This window comes from Haemorhous mexicanus, chromosome 5 (assembly GCF_027477595.1).
Source record: "Haemorhous mexicanus isolate bHaeMex1 chromosome 5, bHaeMex1.pri, whole genome shotgun sequence".
Lineage (NCBI taxonomy): Eukaryota > Metazoa > Chordata > Aves > Passeriformes > Fringillidae > Haemorhous > Haemorhous mexicanus.
In genome coordinates this window covers 53,460,315-53,474,192 of record NC_082345.1, presented here as the reverse complement: position 1 = coordinate 53,474,192, position 13,878 = coordinate 53,460,315, and the positions used below count along the sequence as shown (strand labels likewise).

The following is a 13,878-nucleotide window of genomic DNA, read 5'->3' as shown; positions in this document are numbered from 1 at the left end:
TTCCTGTACTGCAGCAGAAAGCTGGCTTATCCTTCCAGCATTTTCTGTATTACAGAGGGGGATTTCATGGCAATTATAACAATGTATTTTTTATGATTGGAAGCAGGAGCTTCCTTTAAAATCCATTCAAAATGCAATGGTATATAAATAAATTTCTCTCTTCCTTCTTCTCCCAAGCATTAATGTGCAGTGCCTTTTTGCCAAAAAGAAACAAGTGGAATTTTCTAATCTTGAAAAACTGTGCAGAACTCAGTAAGTGCATAAAATGATGGTTGCATGGCTCTTAACCATCCTAATGTAAGTGACAATATTTTTCTGCTGTAATTTGTCAGTTCTTCTGGAACTAGATTTCAACTCTTCAGCAAAGAACTTTCCCTTAAGTTTCCTTCCAGCCCAAGTGTTTTGATGTTTCTGAAGTCTATCTTGATTAAACTTTTGTGTGAGGCATTGATAAAGTTGCTCAATTCAAAGGTACAACTGTCTCAGACCAATGGAAGCTGTTGTAGCCAGGTGGAGGTACAATTGCCTGCAAGGGTTTGTGCTACTCTCCCTGAAACAGCACCTTCTTTTAAACTCATGTTCTCCAGCCTCAGAGAACAGAAACGAGTTCAGTGCCTAGGGAAACATTTATTTTAGAAAATGGTGTAAAGCCTCTATTGTATTGAATGAAGAAGGGATTTCAAACTTCTATAATGTGACCTTCTTGCCTGAATATTCTTTTACAATGTAGTAGAAACCCCCTGTGAAATGCAAGGCTATATTTCATGGCTAAATATGGACTATACCGTACCCATGAAGTGCTTTTTGTTGATTTTTCTTTTTTAGTCCATCAGAGCAATATTCAGTTCAACATCTCAGTCATTTTAGATTGAAAGATATTGGCTTTGCAATAGAAGATAGCAATGAAACACACATCCAGTGCTAAGATAATCAGACCTCAAAGTCATTTTCTCCAAAGCAAGAAGGGCATAAACACAGTCAGAGGAGATCTCTCATCCCTGCTGTTGGCATTGTTCTGGGGAGTAGAGGAAAAAATGCTTGGCAGGATTGCCATTCATCACTTTGTGTTCCTGTTTGAAACATACAATGAGCTCACTGTTTTGCAAGGAGAAAAAGTCAGCGATTAACTCAAGCAGTTTCTATTCAGGAAGAGATTATGGAGAATAGCAGCCAGTCTAGCAATTTAACTTTTGTGAGATATTTTCTAATGTCCATTTCTTTTTCATTGACAAATTGTGCTGGTTTTGGCTGGGGTAGAGTTAATTTTCTTCACAGTGGCTGGTGTGGGGCTGCATTTTCATGCCTCCATTTCTCTCCCTGATCCTGCTGGTGGGGGAGTGAGTGAGCAGCTGCATGGGGCTTGGATGCTGGCTGGGTTAAACCATGACACAAATGTAAAGCAGGCCTAGAAAACTCTGTTTTGTGGCATGCAGTAGGACACAGTTTCTATCTGAAATGGTTGTTTCTGCAGCTACTATGAAAGCTCAGAACAGGCACAGTGACTGCTGGGATCGAGCAGACCTGGTACCCATGACTGCCACAGTGCTCAGGGGCACTGGCTGAGGTACAGCTGTTTCTCTGCTGCCAATCCACCAAAAGAATTAGAAAAGCTCTTAACAAAAACAAGTTGGTGTAGAAGTGACATGAAGTCAGCTGTGAAAGAGGGGAACACACAGCTGGAATTAGGCTGTGGGACAAAGCATGCTGAAGAGTGGGTGGAACTAGTAGATAGATAAAGTATGGGATTTAGATCCCTGAAATAGCCTGGTTTAGATCAGGTTTCTAGAGAGGTATGACATTCTTGTGATACACCTGTCATCTTTTTATAGCATTTTCCTCATCTGGCAGCATTTTTCCAAGATGTGGCCATTGGATGGTGCTGTATTTTCCACCTGGGCCTAAGAGTTTCTTGGCCATGTACCTCTGTTTGTCCTGATTTTAAGATATTCTGAGAATGGTATCGCTGCATACATTTATTTCACTGATTTTGGGTGTGGGGTTGTTTGTTTTAATGAAAAAAATTAGTCAAAAAGGTGGCCAGAGAGAAACACACAAACATTTTGTATCTGACCGTGGCGCTGCTGTTGATATGAAGCAGATGCAGCTTGCCTGTGTTCCCTGGTCTATATGTGCAGTCCCCAGCCATGGTCTGCCTGCACACTTCCCCCAGCAATGATCATCCTCGCCTGAGATCACTGGGGACTCAGGACCTTTGAAGAGTGGCCATGGGTCCACAAAAAGCCCAAGTGCTGAGACCTCAGCCTTGGCAATCACGCGACCTGTGTGGCATCTGGGGCCTTTCGACTGCCACCCAGGCATCTCAGCTGCCAGAGCAGGGCTCCAGGTCACCATGGGTGTTCTCTGAAGTGCCTGCCATTCAGAATCCACAGAAGTGGATTAGAACAAATGCATTGGCAGTGATGTGGAGATGGAAGCGACTGTCCAGGCTTGGCTGCATCACTCCTGATAAATACTTCTCTTCCCAACCCCTGACCTTGTCCATATGTCTCAGGAAGTCTTCTTGTAGATCTAGTGGATGTTTTAGTGAGAGACTCAGCAAATCAAGGAAGCTGGGAAAACAGACTTTTACTTTCTTTTTTTTTTTTTTTTTTGATTGAGCTGTTTATCGGAAGCCTTTTAAGCAAAATAGAGCTGAGGAGACAAGTTCCCCAACAATCAGATTCCCCCAGAGACTGAATCTGGGTCTTTAACTAAACCTGGATTAGTGAAGCAATCTGTTAGCAGAGATGTTAGAAGTCATTATGAGGTTTGAGGGTTTTCCTTGTTTGTTTGGTGGGTTGTTTTGTTGTTTTTTTTTTTTTTTATTTTTCCTCAGAAGACTGTGGAAGAAAGAAAGTCTGCCTGAAAAAGCACAGAAGAATCTTCAGTGGGTGAGACTGCAGCCATTGTCTAAAAATCCTTGATGTAGTCTAATAAGTGGGATTAATTGCCAAAATAATAGGCCTGTACATTTTGACAGAAAAGATAAATCAGCTGGTTTTGGTTTGAGTTGGTGTTTTTTCCCTCACTAAAAATAAGACAGCATTTGCATCTAGGAAATGTTTAGGGATGTAGCACATACATATAGTGGTCCTCTTGCCAAGAAATATGCACTATAATGACACACAGCATATAGAAAATCATACTTTATCTATTGTTCAGGAAGATAAGGGGGGAAAGGTAGGAGCTCACCTTTTGTGCCCTGCGCTTGTCCGCTCGTTGGTTCTGGTGGTATATACGGCTGAAGTTGGAGACAATTACAGGAACTGGCAGAGCAATGACCAAGACCCCACTCAGGGAGCATATGGAACCAAAAATCTTGCCAGCTATTGTCTTTGGCACCATGTCACCATACCTGAGTTAAAGAAAACAAAAGGCTTAGTAAAACCAAAACAATCTCTTCTAATATTTTTGTTTCACAATGAATTAATTGTGCAATATATTTTACTTCTCTTACAAATAATAGTTGCTGCATATAGATAATGCTTTTACACATATTCTTACATATACAGCCTGCCCATTGTTCTGCACAAATAATTTTATTTTGTAACAAATTTTGGGTCTGCTGTCTGTCAAACTGGGGGCAGGTAAAACACATGCTTTACCTGCTGCACTCTTCCCAGGCTGCCTCTATTGCAATGGAAAGAGAATGACCTTGCTAAGAAAAAAATCAGTGTTGAAGTTCAGTCCTTATGCTGTTTACTTGAAAGAACTCATCAATTTCATTGCAAGATCTAAGAGAGACCACTTGGTAAATTAGATACTAAAGTGAATAATCTATTGTCTCAAGCTGATATAGTACTTTCATTTAGCAGGGTGACACCTTTTTGCAGCAGGTTTCCCAGGAGATCACGGACTTTCCGTCACTGTGTTTTTTGAACTTGGCTAGACAGAAGCATGGCTGACCTAACTCGTTGTTGACATAAGAAGCTGCAGTAACTGAGTTCCAGATGTCCCTTCTACAATCTAGGTGAAAGCAAGCACGGAAAACTCAAGCCACAAGCAAGCAAGCAAGCAAATTGTAACTGCAATCCTGGCAGTGCTCAGAATTACTAAAGCTACCACCTTTCTTTATGATATTGGATATTGTTTTGCCCAGCAAGTAAGAACAAAGTGTTACTGATGTATGTAAAGGCACTCCAGTGACAACTTAGTATGAGATTTTAGCTCTTTGCATTTTGCTGTATTCTATAGGGGACAAGTATGTAATTTCATCCTACAGAGTTTAATAAAAAGATGAATTACTTTCAAGTACCATTCAGTTTTTAACTTTATTGGATTTCAAGTTATTATTAAACATTGATTTTAGCTTGTGAGTTTAGTATGCTTAGTGAAAAGAGAGGTAACATATTCCCTATTACAAAGAATTTATAAACTCTTAACACAAGAAAAGTTAAGAAATAAAACTGAGGGGTAACAGTGTTTAGAAAACACTATCTGGAAAACAAAACCTGTCTGTGTATCAGGAACTGGAAAAATAATAGAGAAGAGGGGGAAGTCTTCAAATCAGTGTCCAAATTGTGCACGTAATCACAAGGAATGGATAAAAGGGTGAGGATATGGAGTGATGGAGAAAATATATGAAGTTAGAGGACACCTTCTAGCAATGAGAGCTCAGCTCATGTCAAAAGGAGGTGAAGATGAATGGTTTGCATTTTGTAAGATATGAGTAAAGTGTTGAACATAGATATTAAAATAAATTGTCATACAGGTAGATATAATATAGATGACCAAGTCTTAGACTATTGACATAGGTTATGTTGTGTTAAATAAAGACTTGGTTTTTTTAATAAGTGTGTCCCAGTGTAAAATACTCACATGAATAATATAATTATATTTCTGCCAATATCCCCCACCCACACACTTAGTCAGAATTTGAATGATATTAGTTTCTCATTTTGTGACATGGCAGGATTGCTTGAAAAATACATAATTTAATAGATCCTATCTTTTACATGAATAATATAACTGGTCTTAATAAAGATATCTAAAAACTGGAAAAATACTAAAAAGAATGTCATTCTTTCCTTCACATCAACATTTTCACCCCACAACATAGGCATTTTTGGTGTTTATCTCTTCCTAAAGCCTGAGCTGACTATCAAATGTGTGCATGACCAGCTGTTCTTTTCTTTGGGCAAGGAAGTGGATAAATGACCTTTCAAGGTCTCAGACAAATGGGATCCCTAACACCTCACTAACCCCATTTTTTTTCCAGGCAGAACAATAGAAAAGCAGTGGGCATAGGGCCAGGGTGGTGAGCTTCGTGGAGAAGGTCTAGGATCAAATCACTGGTAAATATTTCTGCTTTACACTATTCATTAGTTTTACTTAATTCTTACAGATACAAGTATTTTCATATATTGGATCAGACTGTGTCAGCAGAAACCTGACACAACCAGATTTTGAAATGCAAAATTTACACATGCCCAGTACTAGATCTCTTAAATTAGATCTCTTAAATGAGATTTCTAAGCCTATATTTAGACACTTATGACTTGAAATGCCAAACTGCCCAACCTCCATAAGCTTCCATTGTCACCGATGGCAGCTGTGGACAGAAGACATTGCTGGCTCTAATTAATTTGGCTCGAAATTGCTCAGGGATATAGTTCATCCTGTTGATAATGTGTCACCATAATTATATGAATCAAGAGCAGACTGAAGCTTTAGGAGTTGTGACAGGAACCACGAGCTCATCTATCTTTAGCATTTCAGTATTTATGTGTGAACATAGCCAGTGACATAAGCAGATGTCTTTTCATAATATTTTACTGTTACAGAGTGAAATAGAGTGAAATAAAAAATATTAGGATTGCTTGACACAAGGAGGTATTTTGCAATGTTTTTCTTACCTTCTGGACAAAATGTCATGCAGATGCATTTACTGCTTACTTTAAAATAACTTGCTTTCAGTTACTTTTCTTTTTAGTTTGCATCAGTTGTAATACAGTGACATTTTTCAAAGGTAATGTTGCTTGTCTGTTATTTAGTGCTAGTAATACCTTTTGCATCATTGATAATTCTTACATAATTAGTTTTTCTCCTGTTACTAACCACTGTGCTGGAGTTGTTTAAATAAAATTATAGTCAGAAAAAATTACTTTAAAGAAATTAGTCCTCCTAATTCTCACAGGGTGACAAACATATTTGGTTGCTTTTTTGACAAAACAGAGGTTTTGCTGCATTTGCCCTGGTTAGCCTTGGTCTCCTCTGGGACAGTGACACAGATTTTAGTCGAGAGTAGTCATGATCAGAATTGCTAATGAAGTTCCTCCTCTTGAATTAAACATTACCTTTAGTTATACCTCATATATCACTGAACACCACCAGTGGAAATGGATGACATAAAAAGAAGGAAAAATTCCTTCTATAGCCCCAACTGCAACTGTTCTATTCTTTAGAAATTCTAAATGAAAAAAAAAGTGTAGCTCCATTTTCAGATGGCAGGAAAGCTTTGAGGTGCTAGCATTTCAAAGTGGAAAATTTATACTTGATCTCTAAAACAAATTCTAAATTCTGCAGAAAATCTGATTTCTTCAGCCATGGAGACACAACAAATGTAGAATCTTATTAAGCAATTTTCACAGACTCACTTTTCACAAGGGAACTATTTTAAGGTTTTATCTAGTGCTACTCTGCTTGCCTCACTTTTCTTCAGGCTGGAACTGCAGACATATTCTCATTTATTTGCTTTTTTTGCTAGTTGCAGTCTTTTCATAGCTTTGTATATCATCTGCTCTGCATATGTCTATTATTGTAGCCAAAGCTCAAACCAGTCTTTGGGCATTTGTGATTTGTACTGACAATCTAATTTTGTAATGTCAGAAGTGTCATCCCAATATTTTATGTTCTGGATGAATGAAGAAAAAGAGGCTTCATACTGATCCCTGATATCAATCAGGTTCATTCTACTTCAGCTGACAGAAAAAAAAAAGGAAAAAGGCAATGACAAGCCAGGTGTGTCAATCAAGTTTTATCAAATCACAAGTCAGAAACAACATGATCAAACTAAGCTTAGGTTTCACTGGATGCAGTCCAGACAGGCCAGACGGGCAATTGCTTGCAGTCCATGAGTTTCATCAGATTCAGGAATAAGACAAATAGGTGATGATGCCACAAATAGAGCCTGCAGAATTCAGAATTTGTTTTAGAGATCCTCTTCACTAAGTGACACTGTACAGGAATGGATGGGCGGATGGATGGATGGATGGATGGATGGATGGATGGATGGATGGATGGATGGGTGGATGGATGGATGGATGGATGGATGGATGGATGGATGGATGGATGGATGGATTTAGAGGCATGTATGTTTGTCTTGGTTGTTTGTATTAATCAGGTGACAGAACACTTTTGCATATTTGACTCCTTATTGCAAGACAGACAGCAAGCCAGGGAATTCCTTCATTTTGCAAATACTGCATCTTTCAGAGTGTTGATATGAGTAACATGGGTGTGATGTAGCACTTTGCATGACAGACTGGGGGGAAGGAAATGCATCTTGAGTCATATGCAGAAGATGGAACTCTTGCAGGAGCTTGGGAAACACAAATGTATTTGGGGTTACTACTGCCCAGCCAGTAATCTCAGCATTGCCATGTCAGATCTTACCCATGGGAGCCACCTGCCAGCACACCACTGCTTTTCTAACTGATGAGAGGAACATATCTGGTGTTGCATACCCATAATTCAAGAAATCTCAGATGACACAGACTATTTGTGGCATCATCACCTATTCATCTTTTTCCTGAATCTAATGAAACCCAGTTTTTGATGGCTGTAAGATGAAAAATTTCATAAGTCAAAGGTCCAAATTATAACTGAAATGAATTATACTTTTTGGCCATTTTTTACCTTGATGTGAGAGAGAATCTATTTTCTTTAATAATCTTAACAAATGAGAGGGAAAATGATGCTTATTTAAATCCTGTTTGCTTTTTTGAACACAGGAGTAAAATTTTCCAAGTAAAAAATAAGTGGACTGTAGATGTCAAAATAAATAATGACAGAAATTGTAACTTAGTATATTTTTGTGTGTTACATCGGAAATTAATATTTGAAACAGCTCACTTTGGGTCAAAACACCTCCAAGCGACCTCTGTACCAAATCTGTAACATTGGAGAGCATATATAGGAAGAATAAATCCAGCATTTGCGTTTTTGCAAAGCCTAAGTACTCAAGGCTGAAACTGAGGGACACAGTAAAGGTTAAAAAACCCTCCCTACGACAGGGTTTTCTGACACTAGAGGGCGTAAACGCCATTAAAACCAAATGCAAATGCAAATGCAGAAACAATTTAAAATGCGTGTTTCAGATACATATGCCCTCTTCCACCTCTTTCGAATTAATTTACATTCTTTAAAGAATTATTACATTGATTGAGATCTGTTATCTGCTCCCATATTATTTGCTGAAAAGGAAGGCTAGTAACATTTTTTTTTTTTGTTTTCAAACATGTAAAACATGTCAGAAAATAATAGAGTTGTAAAATAGATGCAAAGACATTAAAATTATTTTGGTAATACTTATTTCAAAAGAAAGGGAATTTATGACCAAAGAACAATGGAAATAGTAGAAGATCCAAGAAAACAAAACAATCTTTGTAAAAGCCAGAACAGCTCATATTTTTCATGTGTGGGGGACAAATCACATTTCCCAGTAGGTCTGGTGGGTCATCTAGGCACGGACCTAGATTTGTGCACGGGAGTTGATGAAGAGAACAGTGCCCTGCCTTTCCAGGCAAGGGCCATTCTCCCTCCCTCCAGCTGCTGCCTGCTCTCTGCTGGGTCCGTGCTTTACCCACTGGGCTGGGATGAGGATGCATCTGCTCTCTTGTCTCCTCTCTCAGCTAATGGCTCTTTCCTCTCCTCCAGGAAGAGCCCCAGAGGCTGCTGTGGTGAGACTCTCAGAGATGATTATACAGCTGCTCATTGGCCCAGGAGTTTAGGCTGCCAGCCACCCACTTGGGCACATGCTTATATCCCAGTATAGGAGAGCAGGCAGGAAAAGCAATTCCCATCCTCTCTGACACTACCACACAATAATCATGGTGAATCTGACTTACTGCCCTGGTTTTGGCAAGGTCTGAAAATAGCCTAGTGATTTTGGAAAAGCAATTTCTAATAACACAAAATGTTGCTGGTTGTGTGAGGTGCAGAACAACATCGCACAGATTACTTCAAATTTTATTCCAGCCTAGGAAGATTCTGCATGGAATTGCAAATAATCTTCCTGGATGCTTTTACTGCTGTGTAGGGCCCTCTGCTGCAATAGCTCTCTCTTCTGCCTAGTCATGATGGACATGGTCCCCTCTGGGTCCACAAATGTTCCTTCAAGTGCTGCCCAGTATGATCATTCATGAATGATGAAAAACACATCTGCTTCTCAGAACTGGAAGTGCTCCCTGGGTTTTCCAGCCTGCAGTGCAAGAGAATTAAAATAGTGCCCCTGCACCTGGCTGGGTTAGCAGTTCCTGAAATACAGAACTTCTAATAAAAGCCAGGGGATTTAAGGGGGAGGGGGGGTTTTGGTTTTTTTGTTCTGTTGTGTTCAGTTTGTATGTGCACCAGGGTGTTCACTTAAATGGATTTGCACAGGTGAACTTTAGTACTTAGAGGTCAAAACAAAGGAGTTTTAGCATGGAAAAGTTAAAAGACTTGCCCGAGGAAACACTCACAGCTTCTTGCAATCTAGACCAAGTTTCAGATAACCAAATTCCTTATGTTTTCCCTTACCATAAAGGAAAAGAGGTAAAAGATATCTTTTGCTGTCACGTCTCCCTCACTGAATGGGAAAACTTAATATCCTACCTGTTCCTGAGCAAATCATTGCAGAAATATGAGGACTGATCCAGCCTGCATGGGGGAGCTTACAGCTATCAGAGGTACAGCTCAGCTGACTCCCAACAGCAATGTTACAGTCACTTACTACTGAGATGGCATTTCTGTTTGATTTTTTTCCCCCACACTTCAGAAGCAAAAATAAGCATGTTTGTTTTGAGGAAAAAGAGAATGTTTATGAATGAATCCAACACTTCATAAGGATAAGAAAAGCAACATTGCACTAAAACTGTAAAACTTGCAAGCTGCCTTTCAAGTATTTCCTGAATCATGCTGGTTCTCACAATACACTGGCCATCACCCACAAGCACAGGTGAAAATCTGCCTTCCTTAGAGTTTGCAGGCAAAGGGAGCCTTGCACAACCCATTGCACAGAACCAGGATTCTGTGGCAAGTGCAGGTGCTCTCAGCCTGTGTGGCCCTGCCTCCTGCCTGAAGGAGACACTGACACTGTGACAGTCACTGCAGGAGGTCTCTGCAGAGGAAGCTTGGGCTTCCCAACCCCATATTTGTTTGAAGTGATGTAGACATCGTGTACCATTATTGAGTAACTCAGAGTTGACTCTTCCAGCAATGTTTTTTTGTGATGGAGATGCTCTCCTGGGAGATCTTCCATGTTATTCACTGGGATTTTTTGCTCAGTTTAGTGGATGGAGGACTGCATGTCAGCAATAAAATTAATCAGCTAGCCTGCCACACACTCAGCAAAGGATGAGTGACTCGTTAAGCCCTGCTTTTGTGCTCTCATGGGCATGTGAATACACCAATCTCCATCAGCCCCCCTGAGAACCAGCAGACTAGCTCTGGGACTAAGCATGTACATTACAAGGCAGCAAATATCAGTTAACCACTTTAACTTTGAGATCACTTAAAAAAAGACCATCAGTAAAAATAGAGATGCTAACCATTCTAAGAGCACAAAAAGAAGTTCTATGCATAAAGCAATACTACAGACATGTCATTTTACAATTGCTAAATGGGGTCCTTGTCTAAAGAGAATGCTGTAGATTGTTATAAAGCTGTTCCCTAGAGCCTTCAAGCTGCTTGGTAACTAAATGCTGGTGAGTTGACACTAATTAGCCATTTATTTCAACATTACACCCAACAACAGATAATATAAATTGCTACTGGTAATAATTTTAAGTGGAATTTCTAAATAAGCATTTCCACTGTGTTGCCTTTAGGATTCAGCCAGTACAGTTACAACTTGGGGGCTAATTCTGTTTTTAAAACACTACTGCATGTGAATGTGAAATAAGCCATGTTTGAAAGAATGAGTCAGACATAAGTAAAAATGACAATTTCTTAAAATGATCTTTACTCCTAAGAACATGATATCTGATTAATATTGAATTAATTTATTACTTTGTTGTATTGCTTTAGAATTCTAGGTCTTTAAGATACCATGATGATGAGTGAAGAACAAATGCTTGGCTAGATGTTATTTCATAAGATGGTACAAAGGATTACAGGAAGGATTACTTTTCCAGTGTCACTCAGATATGTATTTTCTGGGGCCTGATGCAGACATAAATTTTTTTTCATTCTATTATATGTGAAGTCAAAAGTAACAAAGAGTGGGAAAAAAGACAATTTGATCTTTGCTCCTCTAATTCTGGCTTACTTCACATAGAGAAAATGTTCCAGGGTATTTGCTCCTAAAAATCAATGACTTGTATTACTTAGTTAGGACTTACTTTTCTAGCAATTCTTTTGTCAGAACATGAAGCCCCACACAAACACATATATAGGATGAACTGAGCAGCTCTTTCATAGCTTATAAATAAACAAAAAAATGCCAATATTAGTTTAGAATTAAACTTCACCTAGACTAATATTCAGTCTCCAAAACTGAACCTGAAGCAAACAAACACATAGGGAAAAAGAATTGGATAAAAATAAATGATAATATCATTGAATGATCTTCCATCCTTCAACCACTTACAAATAATTCAAGTACCAACTATATATTTTTTTTCTTGTAGTTAGTGATTCTTAGAGGGTTGCACTTCCATGGGCTTTATTTTGGCCCTTTAAATCTGTGCACATTTCTGGCATTCATAACACTGGCAGTTCCCTGGTGAGTGTCCTTTTGACTCTTCTGGCTGCAGCTCCTTGTTCTGTGTGATGCCTCCAGCCAGGTTCTTGCTTTCAAAAATACACCTGGCTATATTCTCCAGCCACCCTCCTCCTGCCTCTTGTGTTTTCATACCTACTTACCTTATGTCTTTCCTAGGCTGGCAAGTCCTTCTGTGCTCATACAGAATCTGCTCCCTATATTTGATCATACTTTTTGCCCTTTTTTGGATCTCCTCTATTTTTTAACACTGTTTGCAGGAAAAAAAGGCCAGAACTGCACACAGTTTTCTAAAAAGAGGTACAGACCAGTTCAGGATAGCTTATATTTCTGGTCCCAGCTTTGACAGTGAGCCATTATTATTCACAGTGTTAATGCGTGATTTCCCACCCTCGTGATTTCTCTGTCCAAATCTTTATTGGTGGGAGCTGATAAAATTTGCCTTGCTTCCCAGATATCTACCACTGAGAGAGGAAAAGGAGCTGCTGGGCTTCTGGCACAGCATGGGTGTTTTGATGACTGTCATCACATAATTTGTACAAAACAATCATTGTAATGGCATAGCTCAGCCAGCATCTGTGCTAACCAGACAAAGAAAATTCACCCCCAGATTTGTACCAACATTTAGGTTAAAAGGAATGTGCCTTCATTTGTTCTATCGAAATGAATTTTTACTTTTGGGTTTCTTTGGGTGTTTTTTTCTTCTCCATTTGTTCTTTCAGAAAATCCTTTTTAGGAGGACTGGATTAAAAAGCAACATAATGTTAAAAGACAGTGTTTTATATCTCATGGACAAATGAACAAATATGAACCAGCATGAATGCACGCCAATCCCAAAGGCTCATCATTTTAAATAAATTGATACAAATAAACTAGAGTATAAAGAATCTTCAGCAGTTCCTGTCTGAAACATTACCTGGAAGCAACATGAACATCTGGCTATAAAAAGCCTCACCTTCAAAAGCAGCACCATCTCCAGCCATTCTTCACTTCACAGGTTAGAGGCAAAAGATGGACAGTGCCTTCAAGTGAGGCTCTGGCCATGGTGCCCAGCAATGGCTGAATAAAGAGCCTGCAGTACTGGTGGTAAACAGGAGCAGTGTGAGATGCACTGACCACACCAAGGGTTGCTGTAAAGAGAGCCCAGTTCCAGGCTCCACTGATCCCCAGCAGGACTGACTGGAGTTGGACACATTCTTCCTGGGAATCAGTTCCAAGGCAACTGATAATTATCTCCCAATCCCCCTCACCTGGCCTGGGTTCATGGGCACTCTCTGTTCCCTCAGACACCTCATGAGCACATGGAAGATGACAACCCAACACGATTCTGAGTCCTTCTAGTGTAGTATTGTCCACAAGGGTCCCAGGATGAGGGAAGAGACGAGAAAGTTGACTCCATGTATCAGCAAGCTAGGTTTATTATTTTATGATAGAAAATATATTAAAACTATACTAAAAGAACAGAGAGAAAAGATTTCATCAGAAGGCTAAGCTAAGAATAGGAAAGGAAGGAATAACAAAGGCTTGTCTCTGACCGAGACAGTCTGGACAGGTGAACTGTGATTGGGCGTTAATTCCAAACAACCAGATGAGACCAATCACAGATTCCCCCTGTTGCATTCCACAGCAGCAGATAAGAATTGTTTACAGTTTGTTCTTGAGGCCTCTCAGCTTCTCAGGAGGGAAAAATCCTAAGGAAAGGATTTTTCCTAAAACATGTCGGTGACATTCTAGGAACATGCTATCTGGTAAAATTTTTCAGCATCATGACAAAAATTAGGATTAAGCTGTGAAGCACAGATTTTAGGGCAGATTTAAATGCACTTTCTGAAGCCCAGGGGTATGTTTTGATGTGTCACCTTGTTCCAGCAGAGAGAGAGTTTTCCTATTAGTTGTGCGATTAGGTATATTCTGGGCCCAGTGCTCATCCCAGAAATATTGCTGAAAATTTTATGTGA

The 13,878-nt window shown here is 39.4% G+C and overlaps 1 protein-coding gene across 1 annotated transcript in view; it reads right to left on the bottom strand.

The window, feature by feature from the left end:
* The window catches only part of KCND2 (potassium voltage-gated channel subfamily D member 2), a 266,094-nt gene that overhangs the window by 16,894 nt on the left and 235,322 nt on the right, over positions 1-13,878 (bottom strand). Inside the window, exon 3 of the mRNA XM_059847166.1 lies at positions 3,193-3,355. Coding sequence (XP_059703149.1) covers positions 3,193-3,355 — 163 coding nt within the window. The remainder of the gene's footprint in view (positions 1-3,192; positions 3,356-13,878) is intronic.